Source organism: Fistularia commersonii, chromosome 8, assembly GCF_037954325.1.
Source record: "Fistularia commersonii isolate RoL2024-O1a breed Wild chromosome 8, RoL_Fcom_v1.0, whole genome shotgun sequence".
Lineage (NCBI taxonomy): Eukaryota > Metazoa > Chordata > Actinopteri > Syngnathiformes > Fistulariidae > Fistularia > Fistularia commersonii.
The window spans coordinates 19,082,016-19,100,442 of NC_141291.1; the positions used below are offsets into that span (position 1 = coordinate 19,082,016).

Genomic DNA, 18,427 nt, shown 5'->3' on the forward strand with positions numbered 1-18,427 from the left:
GAGCGTCAGCGGCTCGCCAGGTTCTTAAAGAGACCAAAAGTGAACGATCGTCAGGTGTGACGATGACGTCTGCTACCCAAAGTATTTACGACTAGCGCAGAGTCCTAAAGTCCCCTCTGGTCAAGGCTGGACTAACCATAATAAAGCTGAAGGAAGTTTGGGTATAAAAAGTAATGGGAGGTTGCAAAATGAGTGTGACAGAGGACAAAGGGAGTGTTGAGGGGATCACTTTAAGATAACACATCCGTGTGTGCGTGTCTATATGTGTGTGTGTGTGTGTGTGTGAGCTGGCGTCGAGTCCGCGGCTCCTTTCGGTTCTACCCTTCACCCCGACCTTGATAAACTGGCCCTCGGTGACCCACTCACTTTAACGACGGACACCGGTGATTTACGGCGATATAAAAAATGGAAAGAGGAGGTTGTGGAGCAAAGAGTGTGTCTGGCATCTGGCCTGGCGGGATGTTAGGAGGTGATGGTGGGAGGGCAGGAAAGCAGGGTGTCCCTTCTACCTCCTCCGTCACTCTGTTTTTTGTGAAGCAATTGCTTTCACCTCTGGTGGTGACCTGGGTAGATTTAATCATACCATCTCCAGCCCTGGCCAACTGAATCAAATTGGTCAAATTAACAGCGGCTCCACGGGAGAGGGGTTCACCTCCCTTACTCTCCCTCCATCTCTCTCTCTCTCTCTCTCTCTCACACACACACACACTTCCTTGCTTCCTCTCTCGATGTGCGACAATCCTTTTACACACACAACGATGGCTCAGCTGCAGGGCTCGGAGCTAAATCACGGCTACTGAGGCCCAGCGAGGTCGGAAAAACTGTGACCAAATTAGAAATTGATTTTAGAAAAAGGCATCACCAGGGATGGAAGGAGAGTTTTGATTAGGACTGCATTTTGAATGAAACATTTTCATAAAAGCTGTTTCACTTTGCCGGTCAATAATGTACGAGAGCGTGGCGTTAAACTCATAAGGGAGTACATCACCACAAAGACAGATCTGAATCTACATCGCACTTTCTGCTCGGCTTAATTGAGACTAATGCAATTCCGAGAGCCGGATAATGATATACACTGTATAAGATCTTATACCAATATAGCCTCTAAGTGATTGAATATTTTAACTGCTGTGTGTGTGTGTAAGTGTGTTTGCATCCTTCAACCTGTGAAGACACTCTGCAGATACCTTTACTGTTACCTTTGCAGCGTGAAAGAGAAGGCGAAATGACAAAGATATATTGCAGTCAACAGTCCTGTGCTGCACACACACACACACACACACACACATTCACGTACAAATATACACATAAATACAGCTTTACATATACATACACACATGTATATATACATATGCATACACCTGCTTGTATGTATGCGTGCATGCTTGCATGTGTGTATATGTGTGTGTGTGTGTGTGTGTGTCAGAAGTGTTTCAAAACACTAACCACTGCGCCACCACACCGCCCTAAATGTAAACATTTTAATATCTATTATTTTGATTCGTGTTAGTCATTTTCCAGATAATTGGCAGCGAAAATGTTTACGAATCTCAACTAATGATTAACTTTTTTCTCTGACATTCAAAGAAAAACTAAGTTTCTGCTTGTTATTTTTGAGTTACTTTCTCTCTGTTAGCTGTGCCACAGCACATCAGCTTGATTTGCATTATATATATATATATATATATATATGCATATGTTTCAAAAACCTACTCGCTCCATTATTCATTACATTGGCATAGTTTGTGTTTGGCACGTCATCACTTTGTGAATGTTTACATCCAGATTCAGATATAAAGGAGTGATGAGCAACGCTACCACCCCAGCCTACAGGTAGATGCTGGGATGGAGATGGTCTTTTCTTAAAATTGTCAATATGGGTCATAAAAAGTATTCTTTGATATAAAAGGAGGTTTGAACCCAGCTGCTCAGACATTGAAAAAAATATCAGGCTTGCAATATTAAATAGATATCATGAGCAGGGTGTCATGGAAACCACTAGAGAGGGATAGAGAGGGACAGCACTTTTTAAGGAAAGCGTTATTTCCTGGGTTGTTGATAAATGAATGTTTTATGACAAATAAGTGCTACAGTCAGTAAAGGTTTGTGTGACGATGATTTTATCTGGATGACTGTCAGCTCCCCGAATTAAAAGCAGGTTGTGAGAGACAATGTCATCAGTTCAATAATTCATTTGAAAAGGATTAACTGTTGACACATATGGGAAATCAATAGTAAGCTGTACACACACACACACATTTCCAACATACAGGTACACACATGCACAGACATGCACGCACACCCGGGGAAGTTAATATTCTCTACTTGGTTTATATAGAACTCCATTATTGCTTATCTCTGAATGGAGGTAACCCACCATTCGCTTCCTATTCAGGATCAACAGGCGGCGATGTGAGGGTCATATCATAAGTTTTATTTTGAAGATCTTCTGTTGTCGGAAAATTGGCGTAATTCCCCCCTTTATTCCACAAGGAGGAATCAATCAGGGGGTCAATGTCATGTTATGTGTGTGGGGGGGGCTCTATGAAACTGAACCCAAGTGCTTACCTACATGGCGACACGTGTCGGTCGGTGCCGTGACTTGACACTTACCCTCCATAAATGCATTGCAAACTTGTAATTTTTACTGCATTCATTCATTTAACTTGTCATTACACAGAAACAGAAGGGTTCGAAATGAGAAAAACTGTCAGGTGTGTGCCCAGTATGTAGTATCAATAGTACATATCAAGCGTAGATTTAGATTGACGTCATCCTCACAGAACTGGAAGTGTATTGGTGTTAAATAATGTTATAAGAAGGTTTTGTAAAAAAAAATTTAATGGAAATGAAATCCACAAGAGTATTGACAAAAGGTTTGCAAGAGTGATGCTAACCCACCTGTCTACCCAACGCCTGTATATCTTGTGTTATAGTGATTGATTAGGGTTAACAGCGGTGCCAACCAGGCACACACACACACACACACACACAGCCCACTCCAGACAACACCTTTCTGTCCTCCTTGTCTTGGATGGTGGAAAATGGTGTCTTTCCCAGCACTGATCAATACTTATCAATACCGTCCTCCAGAACACAACCCCTAGTTCATCAGGATGTTCAAACATTGTGCAAAGAAGTATGGGGATGGAAGTAAACACACCAAGACCTGCGGTTATCCTAATGGGGCCTTTAACTAAACTGCAACAGGATGGGGTCATCAAGAAACCGCTATAACACCTTCAGGTGATCCGAGCTACTCCTGGAGGCATTAATGACTACTTTCACCTTCCAGGAGGAGTCGTGCGCTCCGTGAAGGTTCAACCCTTCTGTTAGGACTTTATTACCTGACACTTCCCATAGTTAGGTGATTTGTAGAGGTCCTTTGGATGACAAGTGAAAGACTCATTGGTTCATTATCTATCCCACATGTCCTGCATACACTGAGGTGAGAGGTGGGGGTTTAATTGGAGCGAGCAGCGGTCAGTTCACATGGAGACATCGCTTTTTTTTGAACACGTTCTCTTTTCCCAATGCGTCAACACAAACGGAGAGTTTTCTCCGTTTTCATGTCATTTTTCCAGGAACCGTGGAGCGTCATGTCTACATCGACATCAGTATCTACCTTTACCTGACCGTAATAAAAGCAGTTAAAAGTTTGTATTTTCCACATTGTTCCACATCGACGCTCCAGGCGCGTTGAAAAATGACCTTAAAGGGGCTTAGGAGTGTCGGTCATTCACGTCCATGCACAATCTAGCATCTGCAATGAACCTTCTGACTGGTTTTGGACTAAAGGAGGAGGCTGGAGAATGCAGAAAAATATCTTTGAGATATTAAGAAAGTTGTCAAAAAGAGCAGAGTATTTCTGTGCACTGACCTGGTGATCTTGTCTGTGCAGGACATGGTAATGAGCTGTTCTCCCTGTAAAACACCATCCCAGGTCTGGACAGGCCCCCGGGACCGTACAGGCACCGTCCCCTCGCCCGACTCAATTTTAGTCCGTAAATGGCTGCGATGCTTTCTCATGAGATGTCTGCTGCTGTGTACTTGAAACAGAAAGAAATGTGTCATCTCCCATCACACAGATATGCCCAAGACCAAAATTGTTAACACTAAATATCAGTAACCTGTTTCTGATCTAATGATTCTCAGTTCCTAATGGTTGTAGCCATCTCTAAAAATTTGCATGGGCCAGCTGAGCAACTGAGCCGCGTAGCCTTAAATTACCCACGCTGCATGTCCGCTCGCAAAAATCACGCTGCTTTATAAAACTTGGTTAATAGCTAGTTAGACTCACCAAAACAATACCCTTATAACATCGGAACCACTATAATAAAGCTGACAATTATGAAAACTTTGATTTTATTGATAATGACAATATTAGGAATAGTAAGGATACAAGATGGAGGTTTTTGTCACAATTAATTTGTGAGAGACAATGAAAGTTGAAATAAAGAGCTTTTTATAGTAGGGTCATCATGTTGAACCCCAAGGAATTGATAAACAAACATTAGTAAGAGAACACACAGAGAAATGGTCCTCTAAATATCCTTACTAACATGGCAAACAACAGATTACCATTAACGGTATTTCAAAAGGCAGATCACGAATGACTAGATTAAAACGTTTCCTTCGTTGCAATGGCTTCGACGCCATAGCTCGTGTCCGCCTTTTCGATGTCCTCGTCATTTTGAATTTGGCAGCGGCTAGGCGCTTATCGATACACGATTTCTTTTCACGTTCGCTTTTGTGTCAATCGCTGGGGTTCCGCATTTCACGAACTTTTACCGCAATTCCGGTCGTTGCGAAATCACCGCCCAAACTGTCGTTTACGAGGAATTGCCTTCCCGGTAATTGAGCGCCGTTACCGTCAAGAGCAGCGGGCGGCCGTTGTTGAAGCGGATGGTGCTTCACAGAATGGAAGCGGCTTCAAGGGACAACTTGTCGCACTCTTAAGGAGGACCGCTTATCCAATGAGCCCACTGAACATCCATAATACCAAAATCTATACCAGCAGGTTTAGTTGTTGTCTACGGCCTTGATGGGATTAATCAGACTGTAATGGTTTCTGAAACATCCAATTTTACTTGGTATATTTTTACCGTTGTCATTAAGAATCTCTCATTTCCGTTGGCTGAATACATCTAAAAAGTCTCTTCCCTTCTCTCTGATCTTGTTACTGTTGTTTCTGTTGATTTGACGGCAGCTACAACTGTGGCCTCAAATTCCAACCGAGGTACTAAGTCATTTTCTAATCTCATGAGGCACGCTAGAGAATATTTTAGCAACTTCAAAGGCTCCTTAGATGACAGCGTTGTCTTTTCTTCCCCTCCTTCCTGGTTTCCTTCAGCTTCGAATGAAATATATGGCGAATATATATACATATATTTTTGTATATATATATATATAGTTCATGTTCAGCAGTTTTGGGAACGGCAAAAAGAGGCAAAGAAAAGACTTGAAAAGGGCGACAGTTTGCTGTCGGGGAAAAACGTCTCTCTATGTTGCTACGAATTAGGATGAATTTCCAAAATCATTATGAAGGAACTCACGGTCAGAAGTGATTTCGTAGGGCGAGTTGAGCCTTCCGTCTCCGCATGGCGAGGTGCTGATGTACATGTGGAAATGGATGTTGTCTCTTAACCTGTAGCCGCACTCCTTGTGCCACACGAATATCGACTCGTCCCGGTCTTCCGGCCTTTTACTTTTAGGCGGTGAAAAGGAGAAAAAAAGGAAGAGAGAGACCGATGAGAAAGTTAGCACCATTTATCACGGCGTAGAAAATAGATTTTTCTCTTCCCTTGTGCAATGATGAAGTGAGGCAGAGACCCTGGGAAATGGGCACTGACTTGCTTTCTGACCACAGTCCATTCTCCCTTTTTTTATCCTTTTCGGCTGACGCCCGGGCATTACTCATACGGCCTAACCTGTCGCTGTGATCCGTGCTGACGATTTATAGATCAAAATCATGTCAGCGTGGTTATGAAGGTCGACTGAAGAGACGTCCGGATGCAAACAGTTATCAAAAACAAGATAAATATGCGGCGGGGGTTGGGGGGAATGAATGTCCTTTCCAAAATACAAATCTACAATTTCTGGGTGTTAAGCACAAACAGTCAAAAAAGCTAGATTCAAATATTTTTTTCTCTTCATAGCCAGTCTAAATACATTTGGAAAATGGAAACGCATTGTAGAATGTATTATACAGACACCGTCTGAAACACCGTCCCTATCTGTTTTTATGACTAAACAGCCAAAGGTTAATTTATACTACATCATTTAACCTTATAAAATCTAGGGTCTCGGAATAACAACACTGATAATGTTATGGCAGAGCTAAAATAAAACCCCCGACCAAAAAGTTACAGCATGAAACAATTGGTCATATAATCAAATGACCACGTTTAATAGGAATATTCAAATTGAGAACATGCTTTGGACAATGCTTTGTCCAGTAAATCTCTTGCCTGGACATTTTGTTTTTGACAATGATAGTTGAGGTGAAAGAACGCGAAGGAGCCGATGAAAAAGCAAATTTTGCCCTGGTGCCTGACACCGAGGTGAAACATGCTAAAGGACTGAAGCAATTGAAGTGTTTCAGTGTAAACATTCTCGTTTCGGAGGCACATAAAAAAGATATTGAAAAGAAAATGGTCCCGATATACTCAAACATACTATTCCCTTTCAGTGAGCTCTCGCTGTTTCTGAACTCACGATACACCCCGTCATAGTTGTCACGAGACGAGAGATCAAAAAATGGAAAACGACTTAGTCGAACGTACACCGGGGGCCCGGTTCAACCTATAGCTATACACGTGTTATAATCTTAAAATGATTTTTAGCCAAACCGGGAAATTGGTTTCCAGCTCGTGGAGAAGAATAGATGTTATCGACGCTCGCGTTGAAATCTTCCCCGTCACCGCTGCCCTTTCACTGGGCGTAAATATGGCAGTTTTGGCATTTTGTTTGGTCGTTTCATTATAAGTTATCTTCTCCATTCGCCATTTTACTCAAAGTATTGGTCTCTGCCATCCAGCCTTGTGCAAACACAAAAAGTCAGTGTTATGTATGCAAATATGACATTTAACAATCTAGACTTCTTGACTCTGATCTGATGAATCAGCTTTGCCAGCCAGTTCCTTGGGGAGCTCAAAAACATAATTTATGCCATGGCACTGGAGGTAGTTGGAGTCTAAACATATCAAGTCTGTCTCCCGATACCACTAAAAAAGCCGCGTGGAAGATGGAGGACACCAGAACGCGTCGCGCCGGTTGCTCCACAGAATTTGCCAAAGGAGTTCTAAAGACAAAGGCTGTTGAAAAACCCGTAGCTGAGGCAGTTTGCTACAGTATGTTTACTCAGCTGGAGAGAAGAGTGCACGTACAGCCTAATGTTTATTGGTATTTCTCCAGTGAACAAACCGCGAGGGCAGCGGGAGGTCATGCCAAATTTGGTATGTAACGCTAAAACATCCTGTGAAATATAACATGTGCAGAATGCCAGAGGCAAACTGAACACCAAGGCACTAATGAAACCGAGCGCGTTGGTAAAGATTAAACAGATATGGAGGTTATTGACTTTAGCGTGAGCAACGTCTTTCGTTTAAAGGGGCGTTTTGACCCTCGTGATACTCTGACCTCTTTCTCCCCTGCAAGTCACTCTACTCATTAGTGATACAAATATATATATATATATCATATCATTGCACTTTACGTTTATTTATTGCCTGATTTCAACAATAATACAAAAGAAATTGTGTGCCGCTTATCAACGTTTAAGTAAAAAGATGAGGTGATAATACATGGATGCAAAACATTCATTTTGGTGTTTGTTGATATATTGAATCATTCAGACATGTGAAAACTTCAAAAAAAAAAAAAAATCAATCTTCTGCACTAAACTCCCAAAAAGTCACCGAAATGATTTGTAGTGCTGAAATATGACTTTTTGGGTGCAAGTGTCGATCGAGTACACATTTTTCTAATAGAAAAGACCAATGAGATGAAGATGACCGGTCAAAAATTTCCAACAATCCAGATTTCCCAAAGAAGACTCCAAACTCTAAACAGTTCAAATGTTTCTTACCTCAAAAAGAGTTCAAGCTGAGAGTAGAGGAAGCGTAACAGGGCTCTACGTGCCGTGATCTCCGCGTGACAGTCGTTGACCACTTGCCCCTGATCACTCAGGTATTCCCCGTTGATACACTTGGTGCCTGTAGATAAGGCCACTACCTGGGCGTGTCTCAGGTCCAGACCTGTGAGACACACACACACACACACACACACACAAATATTCACTTTAACATCGCACTTGACATTAACCCCAAGCATTTGTTACTTTAAACATGCCCTTCATTGTCATCATTAACACAAAAGTTCCGCAAAACGTGGACACGCAACCGAATGAGAAAATCTACAATCCACAAATCTTATTTCTTCAGAAGTGAGATTGCATTTAAATCTGCTAAAGAAGAATATTCACAATTTTTGTATCTTCCCCCCAGTCACTCATAATGAAAGATGCTTCTAGTCAATCTTGTCTTTTGCTCCTCTAATTTTGAGTTGAAAACCGGAAAACCTTGAACAAAGCACCCGGTCTCATCCGTGGCGCTCATCCTGACTGAAATAAGGAAATAACATATCAGCTTAGATTCTTGTCAACTGGCATTTGGACTTTTTCACTTGAAGACGTTTCGCCATCATCAATTTAAAGAGCCATTTTTTTCTCTTGTTGATTTGATGTTCTTCATCTTTGATATCAACTGTTTTTCTCTGATAGAGCTGGAGTACGACAACAGGAACAGTAACACTGGGCGGCGATAGCAGGATCATCGACCAAGAACTGCGCTGAGACGACGTTTTCAATGAAAATGATTGTCTCCGCATCCAGTCCCCGGCACGGCTTAAGTCTAAAACCGTTTCTTGGTTTTAGAAACAACGAGAAACGAAAGACGGTCTTTCGCTAATGTTCCGGGACAAATCGGTGTAAATTTCCAAAAGCGAAGCAAGGAACCGAACAGGATCCTCGCGTGGAAGCTTTCAGATCGGTTCATCCTCTTAACCAACTGAATGATTGTAGAAGCCTTTGTGTGCGAACATTTTTGCTTTTCCTGCAGACCATGAGACTGGGCGCCCTAAAGGTGGCAGAACAAGTTGCAGGAGAAAGACTTTTATTTAGTCGCATCCATTTATTCATACGACAGAACGTCTGTAAAATTTGATCGCTTCGTCATGGACGAATCGTGACAACCAAGCGTCCACTTCCTCAAGAAAACGCTGTAACTCTGGAAGGCAAAACATGGCCTGGATTAATGTGGCGAGAGCTACATTTCTGGTGAAATTAACTGGAAAGTCCACCCTGATTCGTGTCCTTAAATTTACCGCATCATTTTCAGAGCCTGCGCTGTCCTCAATGGTCCTTGACGTTATCAATCGAAAGGTTTGAATTTTGATGATGTGTGCCAAATGTATAAAACACAGGTCTCTAGACTCTCAAGACCAGGACATTGGGCGTATCCACGATCGAGACCGCGGGAGATGAGCTTTTTAGCAAGTCATTCAAGCGGGAGTCCGAACGTCTGGCACGAATAGCGGTCGGGGAGAAGGATCGAGAGTGACAAAGCCACCCGGGTTTTCCTTTGAGAACTTCTCTCAATGCAGAGGACGACTCGGTGACAGACAGAGGCGCCGCGAAAGCGGGAGAGTGGCTGGATCAGCACGTTAACGGCATGCCATCCCTTCCTTAGCTGCCACAAATCTCTCCGATTGCCTGTGAAAGTCAGGCATCGCTGGCTCTTGGCAGACCTGCAGGCATCGCTGGCCCGGCACATGAGCTTTTATCAGTCTCGGCCCAGATGGCGCTGCGCCGGTAGAGTCCTGACACCTCCACTGATGAGGAGAGGAAGGAGGGCAGAGAGGAGAACTCTGAGGAAGGAATAATCGTGCTCACAAATGTGGAAAAGAGCAGAAGGATAAAGAAAGGGGGAAATTAGGTCGAACCAGGTCGATCGAATAATGAGAGCTTTCTTATTTACTTTGTCCAGGATTAGGAATATTTAACATGTTTCCACGCTCAGTAGATGATATGAAATGTGGCACAGAGATACCGTGCATACCTTGATGGCAATAATGCCAATAATTGTCTGACCCATTCACCATACAGCATATTGACACGCATTCAAACAGGGCTCTGAAAATTTTACTGTTTATATAAATAAATGAAATTAAATAAAAATTTGAACACAAACATATCTGAGAGTATATGCGCACATGATGTATCATGACATGAATGAACAAAAAACACGCACGCGTGCACATTCCTACACAGCAGATCTGGACATTTTACCGATTTTCAATCGATATTGAATTTAGAAATTCCTTATTTTTTTCCTTTTGTTTAATTGTGTATGGATGATTACATACACAATGTCGATAAATTATATGATCATTAATGATTTGAAATAAAATGCTCAAAAATGTATTCTGTCATATTTTAATTGCAATTTTCATTTTGTTCAATTTAAATGATACCTAGTTGGCCCGCACATAAAAATTAAATAAGAGATGTGGCCCGTCAGTTCAAATAATTGCCCACCCCAGCTATACACTAGCGTTCCTGTTCCCAGTAGCATATGTGTGTTTTAAATCACAGAAAATATAGATATTGCCCTAAATAGCAGGAGATTAAGGCAGAAATGGTTGTAATATGTAAAGAGGTAGGAAATTTTGCAGCAAATTTAACAGAATTAATCATCTGCTGGGAGAATATTGAAGTTGTAGTTTACCGCAGATGGGCAGTGCCATGCTTTGTGGTGAGACTCCAACACAGTGTAGGGAGTAATTGTGCTTTTGATCCAGAAGCCAATTCATTTAGGTTGTTTGTTTTATGTGGTATTTGTTAAGCTGACACTGAATTAAAACTCAAACCCTGCAATGAGTCATTAATCCATTATAATAATCTGTTGAGACGCAATTGTTTTGAAAGAAAATATTGTTTATTTTAATGGTCATTTGGACTGCTTGAATGTTATTACCAGTTAATCTGCCAGTACTGAGCAGTGGCGCTATTAACCCTAATTTGAATCCATTCATGGAATGGGGCATTGAACTAGGGATATTTGCTTCAGTTTTCTCTTTTTTTTTCTCCTTGAGCATCCCTGCACGCCAATTCACACCTTCTTTTCGAGCAGCTTTAACGGGCCGTAAACAGGTTTCTGCACAAACGAAAAGAAATAACCCCGTGATTATCAGTTATTAAAATAAAACATTGTTAAACATGATAAACATATACAGTATATAGGTGTACGGCGATGTGTTCCGAGCTTCAATTCCATAACTACGTATCCAACTCTTGACATTCCTTTCGCAAAAATAAAGCAAAAGGTAACAGACTTTCCCAATTTCATTCTCTAGCTTTTCCTTGCCGTTCCACTTTGCAATTGTTTAGATCAATTTTGCAGTGGATAATTTCTGCCACGGTGCTTGCTACCCTGCCATGAAATTGGCACCGAGGTTGCCTTGAGTTTGCACGAGAGAGGAAGGGAGGAGGAGGAGGGGGAATGAATGGAAGTGAGTGAGATAGAGAGATGGAGAGGGAAAGCGATAGACTCACAGACAGATAGAGAGCCCCACGGGCGTGGTGCTGTTTTTAAACCAGGAATAATCAGCTGCATCACCGAGGTACAAAAAGAAAAGGTTAAAAAAAATCAACCCCCCAAAATAAAACAAAACAAAAACAAGCCAAAAAAAAAAAAAAAAAAAAAAAAAACAACAACAAAGTGAAGTGGATTGAAAGGCTCGAGGCTCTCTTCGCATCCATATCCATCGATTGATTACTGCTTGCTTCAAATACGACGAACCTCAGGATAACGGCGCTGTCAGAAAACATGCGCATCAAAAAAAGTGCACGATGGCGACTGCTCTAAACTACAGCAGCTCTGGAGGTAAACACATCTCGTCACTGCCACGTAGCCGCTATTTGTTTTACGGCGCCTTTTTCAATAACCGCCATGCCCGTCGCGTCCGACTTTCTATCAATATCTAAAAAAACTAACGGCGAAAGACCGTTTTGATAAACGGTGATATTTCGGATCGCTGTCTTTTGATGCAAAGACCTTTATTTTCTGTTTTATCTTGCATTATTTTCACCCCGAAAACGCCAGGGCTCGCTCTCGCTACGTTCGCATGTCACCATCCACTTTACGGAGGGTATTGATCGACGATCGCTGATAGATCGGCGACAGCTGGAATAGGCCCAAGCCCACCCGAGACCCTAAATGCAGGATAAATGGTATGAAGAGTGAATGAACGAATCCTACGACTGGTGTTCAGCAGTTTTCCAAATAAAAGTTGTGTTAAAAAGATGAATTTTACAAAGCAAATGCGGCAGGCAGACACTACTGGACCATTATCTGAATCCCTGTGTTCTCTGTGCTTAGAAAACAGTAAAAATGTTTCCTGATAAACATCCGGTCATCTCCGAGCGCCGTAAAGCAGACATTCAATTCTTCTTCTAAAGCAGAATAAGCTTGTTGAGGTCAGCTCTTAGCGTTCTCCTTTTTCGCTCCATTTATCTTGAATTTTACAAATCTTGTCTTTCGTTCGCTTTGGTCGCAAGATGTGGGACGATAACGGTGAATGTCATCCACGCGTGTCGTTTGAATCACGGAAAAAAAAAAAAAAAAAAACAAGAAACCCTCTGGAAATCGCTCCGGCGCTCGTTCGGAGGGAGAGGAAAAATAACTTGGCAGGAAAAGAGAATGCACCCTGTTGAATCTTTATTAGCTTTAACAGTGCCGCTCTGAACACACAAGGGTGTCTGTGAATTGCTACTGAAGCTGTAAAAATCTCAACACACACCGTACACATCTTTAGCTACTTCCTTTATTTATTTCTTTTCGCTCCCTTCCAAGCTGTTTTGCAGCCGGATTTGATTACCGCGCATTAAAAACTTGAGGCGGCTTGAAAAGCAGATAAAGTATATAAAAAAAAGAAATAAAAAAAAAAACGCTTTTCGCAAATGAACACGCAGCACGAGAAGAGTCGTCGTCGCTAATCAACCGCGCTCTCATCTCTCCCTTTGGATCCCGGCGGGGCTGCTCTCTTCTCTCGTTGCAGGAAAACCTCAGAGGACTCCTCACTTGTTTGACAGAACACACAATAAAAAAAAAAAAAAAAGAAATGGATCACTCTGGGTCTTTTAAGAATCTTCCATATGGATGCTCCTGATATTCATGTCTGAGCACATCTGAGCACTGTCATCGCCAGACACCCGGCGCTATCTCAGATTGATTCAAATGAGATTTTCCACAGTATTTGACCATGTGTCCTGTTGATTTACTTTGCCGCTCATCTCACAACTCTTAGCCCGGCGCCGAGGCTAATCTCGCTCACGATGGGGCTCGCCCGTCTCTGGCGGCGGCGGCGGGTGGCCCGGGGATCGGGTGTTTGTCTGCGGTTCAAAGGCGAACCGCGATTAATATTCTCGAGGCAAAAGCAGAGGCGGGAGACACATTAACGGAGACAGAGAGTCACAGAACAGGACTCCCTAGTGTTTCTGTCAAGTTCGGTGTCTGTCTGAACAAACGCCGGCCACCGCTCCGCCGCCGCCGTCGCCGCCGCCTCTCCGCAAATACTTGGCAGCCCATTCGTCTGGATCTTTGAAGATAACGTGTGCTATTAATAAACAAACAGAAGCAATTACTGGGAGGCAGAGGAGAGGAGACGGATTGGATTAGGTCAGGATGAGCGCAAGTCTCACTGAAGTCTAAACTGATGAGCCGCAGCACTCCAAAGGCTGCACAGATACCAATCCCTTCTCCGTGACCCCCGCGACCCTTCAGCCTGCAGCCGCGGAGGCAGATAACACTTCTCACTTGCGTGTTTGTGTGGCTGGACATGGACACTTGGGTCTCTGCTTATTTTTGTATTGTATTTCAAAAGGAGTGAAAGCTAGCTTCTGGCGCCAGCGCCGGGATCCGTTGCTACGTCGCTGGTCTTGTTCTTATTGCGCCGTTGATTACGTGCACACTCATCGAAAAGTACCATTGGTGAACGGGGTGATGAAATACGTATATGTACGGACAAACTTATGTAAACCCATTCTTTGAAAGTCATTCTAACAGGTATTGCAGCGTTTGCGCCTCCCGGCCCACATGTAACCGGCGGACAACCATTTCCGGGAAAACCGGACTCTACAAACATTGAGTTGCACAAAACACGTTCCTCCTTCTCTTCAGCAAAAATATTAATACTGAAACACTTTGTGACAATGTGGGGATGACTAGTAGCAAAAAGGTACTGGTAATCTTCCATGCGATTATTGTTATTGCTTGTTATTATTGTTATTGCTATTACTTATTCTCTTATTGGATATTGTTTTGACTTAACTATTCTGATCTGATGCAGATGTATTACTGCCTAATAAAGAGACAGTAGCTGCTTTTCACTGGCCCAGTTGAGCTTTATCCCCTAGCCACCAACGGCGTCTGAATGTGAAACTTTCTTACTGCGAATCTGGTCCCTCGGCCTGCCAGTCCGAGGAAAAATATCGAAAAGCTTCTGTTTGCGTTGCTTCCCGTTCCTACGGTAGGTTGAGATGGTCCCGCGTGACCACCGAGCAAATAAAACAATCTACTTCAGCTTCATAATCTTCACAAGCATCAATCCCAGGAGGGTCTAGTGACATTACTCAGGTTCTGGCAGCGATTTATGACACCTTTATTTGAAAGCAAAAATATTCTGCATACTTAGAAATAAATGATTGAATAAAAGTAACGTGAATCCTTCCATATTTCATGTGCGAGCATGTTGTGTAAAATTCAAACCCGTGCAGCCGTGGGGACAGAGGGGTATAAAACTTGATACCGGAAAAAAAGTGCTTTTGAGAGTTGAACCTGTAAGAGTCGCGCGGGAAGGATAAATAAAGCATGAAAGATAAATGGGCAGTCACGGCTCATTGTTTCCTGCTGAAGCAGAATGGCGAGGCGAGGCGAGACTCGCTGTTGCTGTGGTGTCACTTAGTCAGGTTTCAGATGAAGTTTTAAAGTGATCTAGTAAAGATTCCCACCGTGGCGTCTGGAACTCCTGTCAAAGCTGCCCGAGTCCGGCGTGCAGTCGGGCTGACTGACACACACCACCATGTCTCATTCTCCACGGAGACTCTGAATAGTCAATAATTCATCAGGAAGCAACTCTCTCCAGCATTAGCACAAGGTACTGCGAGGAGTGGAAACTCTCTATCTGCCACCCCCACCTCTTTTTATCATTTTCCTCTCAGTCTAGAATTCCTTTACTATCTCTTGGCCTCCCTCCCTCCCTCTCCCTCATATTGCGCCCCTTCAATAATTCAAAGTGATATATAAAAGTCAATGAAATTTGCCATACCTCGGGTCATTATGATGCCTGCCAGGGATTTGTGTCGGCTATGTGCAGGACTGCAGCTGCCCACCAGCGACTGGTACTTCTCCCTCACCAAGCGGAATATTGAATCGGCAAAGTCCTGAAAAAACACAATCATACCTTTAATTTATAACACGCAACAACTTCAAGGATTTCAATTTTTTTTTTTTTATATATTTTTGACTTCCGTGATCTGTTCTATAAGCTCAACTTACCTGTTAAGCTAGGATTGCAGAAAAAAAACAAAAAAAAAACGCATCAAATCATCACGTTTCAGCTTTTTTTAAATTTTTTTTTACATTTATTTTAAAATTTTATTAAAATGTTGATGTAAATGGCAACAAATGATCTGAAAGGCATTGAAAATTCACAGAAGATTTGGTCAGAAATCAAAACATTTGTAAGAAAATTTCAGAAAGAGGGTAGAAATTAAGGTGTCAGAACCCTATTTATTTGTATTTCATTCACTCAGCCATTCGGTATCGTGTCCTGAACGCAAGGTCACGGAGCGGGAAGGTGGGGGTCGGCAGGGTTCGCCATGGACAGGCAGCCGGCCGGTCACATCAACAGACAAAAAATGAATCAACCTCTCATTCGCGCATCTAGGATCTACAAAAAAAAACAACTGAAAGTCTTTGGATTGTGAGAAGAAACCCATGCTGACCCAGAAAGTGCCTTGCAAAGTCAACACAGAAAGGTGTCGGGGGCCGGGGGCCTTCTGGCCGCGAGGCAGAAATGCTAATCCTTGTGCCACCGTGCAAAAACAAACACTCAAAAAGATGTCTATCCTCTTCGCAAGGCCAGAAATCAGTCAAAGGTTCTGTTCGGATGTGATCGTACAGTGAATAATGTGCAATTCATTTATGAATTAGCTCGTTCTTAGTCATTCGATTACAAACTGATAAACATAATGATATCTCTTTCACTTGAATCACCTTGACCTATGACCTTTCACTGATGTACTGTATACGCACATATTTACTCTGCTAAATGGTCTCAACCCGCAGAGATCTTTCACACCTTGCAGTTTCAAAGCGTTTTACACTAGATAGCGTTCACCATATCATACAGACCTGCCATTCAGAGCGCTAACCAGGCAATCAGACTAAACCATGTCTTGCTCAAGGGCACATCGGCAGACAGGCAGATAGAGCAGGGGATCAACCTTCCAATTTTAGAGACATTCAATGTACCAGCTGAGCGACAGCTGTACCTTATGCATTATTATTATTATATCATCTGTATGCAGGTTTTAAGTTCTTTTTTTTAATCAAATAAAAGTATTTTTGGATATGAACGACAAGAGCATTGTATAATGTGTGTATATTACAGGTACAATATCTGTATATGCATATTTGTATTTCTTCTGGGAATATTTTTAATCGATTACGTATACCATCGAAATTAGTTTCAAGCAAATGGCGGTTCAGCTCACTCACATCAGGACACGCTTGTCTCGATACTGTAGCAGCTGAGACTCAGCGACTACTTTCTTCAAAATCCCTCCAGCCAAACAAATATCTCTCACCAGACGGCCACTGAACGCCGCACTGTTCGACAGATGTTGCCAAGACATACGGATCACATTCCCAACCCTCCGAACCTTTACAGCTCTTTTCTCTAGTGGTAATTAAGGGCTTAGTTTTCAAGCGGCGACTGAGGATGGAGCCTAAATGGATCACCGGGAGATGGCAACACAGTAGCAGAGGAGTGGCTGTTTTTTTTTTTTTTTTTTTTTTGGGGGGGGGAGAGAGGCAGATTGAGCCGCCAGTAGCTAAAAGGACATCAACAGATGCTATGGTGACAGACGCAGAGAGTGAAAAAGATGGAGAGAGTTTAACAGCAGAGGAAAAAAAAAACAAATGAGGGAGAGCGTGACGAAATTAGCGAGCATATTGCACACTATAGCTCTCATCGGGCCCGTTAAAGACTCTCACAGTTCAAACTATTTCAAACTATCTTTCGGGGTGGCATACTGGGTGAGATATCGGTCAGCGACGATGAATGAACGGGTGCAGTTTAATTCATGAATCGCAAATTCACGACAGAAGCAAGATAGATATTATTCATTTGTTTGTAATCTCTACTACTTCCCCTGCATTCAGGGTCACGAGGGGGTCCGGAGCCGCTCTGTTGCATATAGAGACATACAATCATTGACGCATCTGGGGAATTTGGGGTTTCCCACGGGCATACAATGGGATTTAGAAGAAATCTGTGCAAACTTGGGGAGAACGCGCTGGAATCGAACCAAGAAACCGAGAAACCTCTGGATGTGAGGTTGACGTTCTAGCCTATGCATCTCTTGGATGCGTGTTTCCTCAAAAGGTAACGCTTTTCTCTTCAAAACAAAAGTGATGTGTCCAAATCTTTTCTTTCCGCAACAAGCAAAACACTGAGGCTGCCCTTACGAACTCTTTGGCTTACATGTTCTGTTTTATGCTTGAATAATTCCAAATAAAAGTGTTTGTCTGCCTCGAGCCCTGAACTCGGCGTGCGTCGTGTCAAAGAGACACTTGGATTGGGACAACTTGAAAAGAAAGCTTACATGGCTGGGTGGGCTCACATTATCAGGTCAATATTCAAATAAATAATTGATACCACACTATGGAAGAGGCCCAGATGTATAATGAGTGATATACATATCGATGGCTGGAATGCAAAACCTCCCATCTGAAAAAAACACTTTTTCCAGGAAATGAAAAAAATGTTTTATGTTATGTTAGTATGGTCTTTGTTAAAGATATTCAAGAGTATTCAATTGTTCAAAGACTATATTTCTATGTTATAATTTGAATATACATAGCATGTACTTTCACCACTGACAATGTAGATAAGTGCTTTTTTCCTCATTTTTTCTGCTTCATTGTGCACATAAGAGTTTTGTCATGTGACGTTTATGTCAAAAGAAAGGGCGGGATTATCTTGCGGATAGACTGAACCATTCAATGCAAAAACCCAAAGTCGAAAAATTTGCAGAAAGGAGGTTTTGCATTCCACCCATCGATATGAAGAAAAACAAGAA

The 18,427-nt window shown here is 42.4% G+C and overlaps 1 protein-coding gene across 1 annotated transcript in view; it reads right to left on the minus strand.

Annotated features, from left to right (window-relative positions):
• adarb2 (adenosine deaminase RNA specific B2 (inactive)) overlaps positions 1 to 18,427 on the minus strand; it is a 174,362-nt gene that overhangs the window by 13,238 nt on the left and 142,697 nt on the right. Inside the window, exons 4-7 of the mRNA XM_086151557.1 lie at positions 15,388 to 15,502; positions 8,090 to 8,258; positions 5,556 to 5,707; positions 3,881 to 4,049 (exon numbers count right to left, since the gene is read on the minus strand). Of these exons, the coding sequence (XP_086007683.1) occupies positions 3,881 to 4,049; positions 5,556 to 5,707; positions 8,090 to 8,258; positions 15,388 to 15,502 (605 nt within the window). The remainder of the gene's footprint in view (positions 1 to 3,880; positions 4,050 to 5,555; positions 5,708 to 8,089; positions 8,259 to 15,387; positions 15,503 to 18,427) is intronic.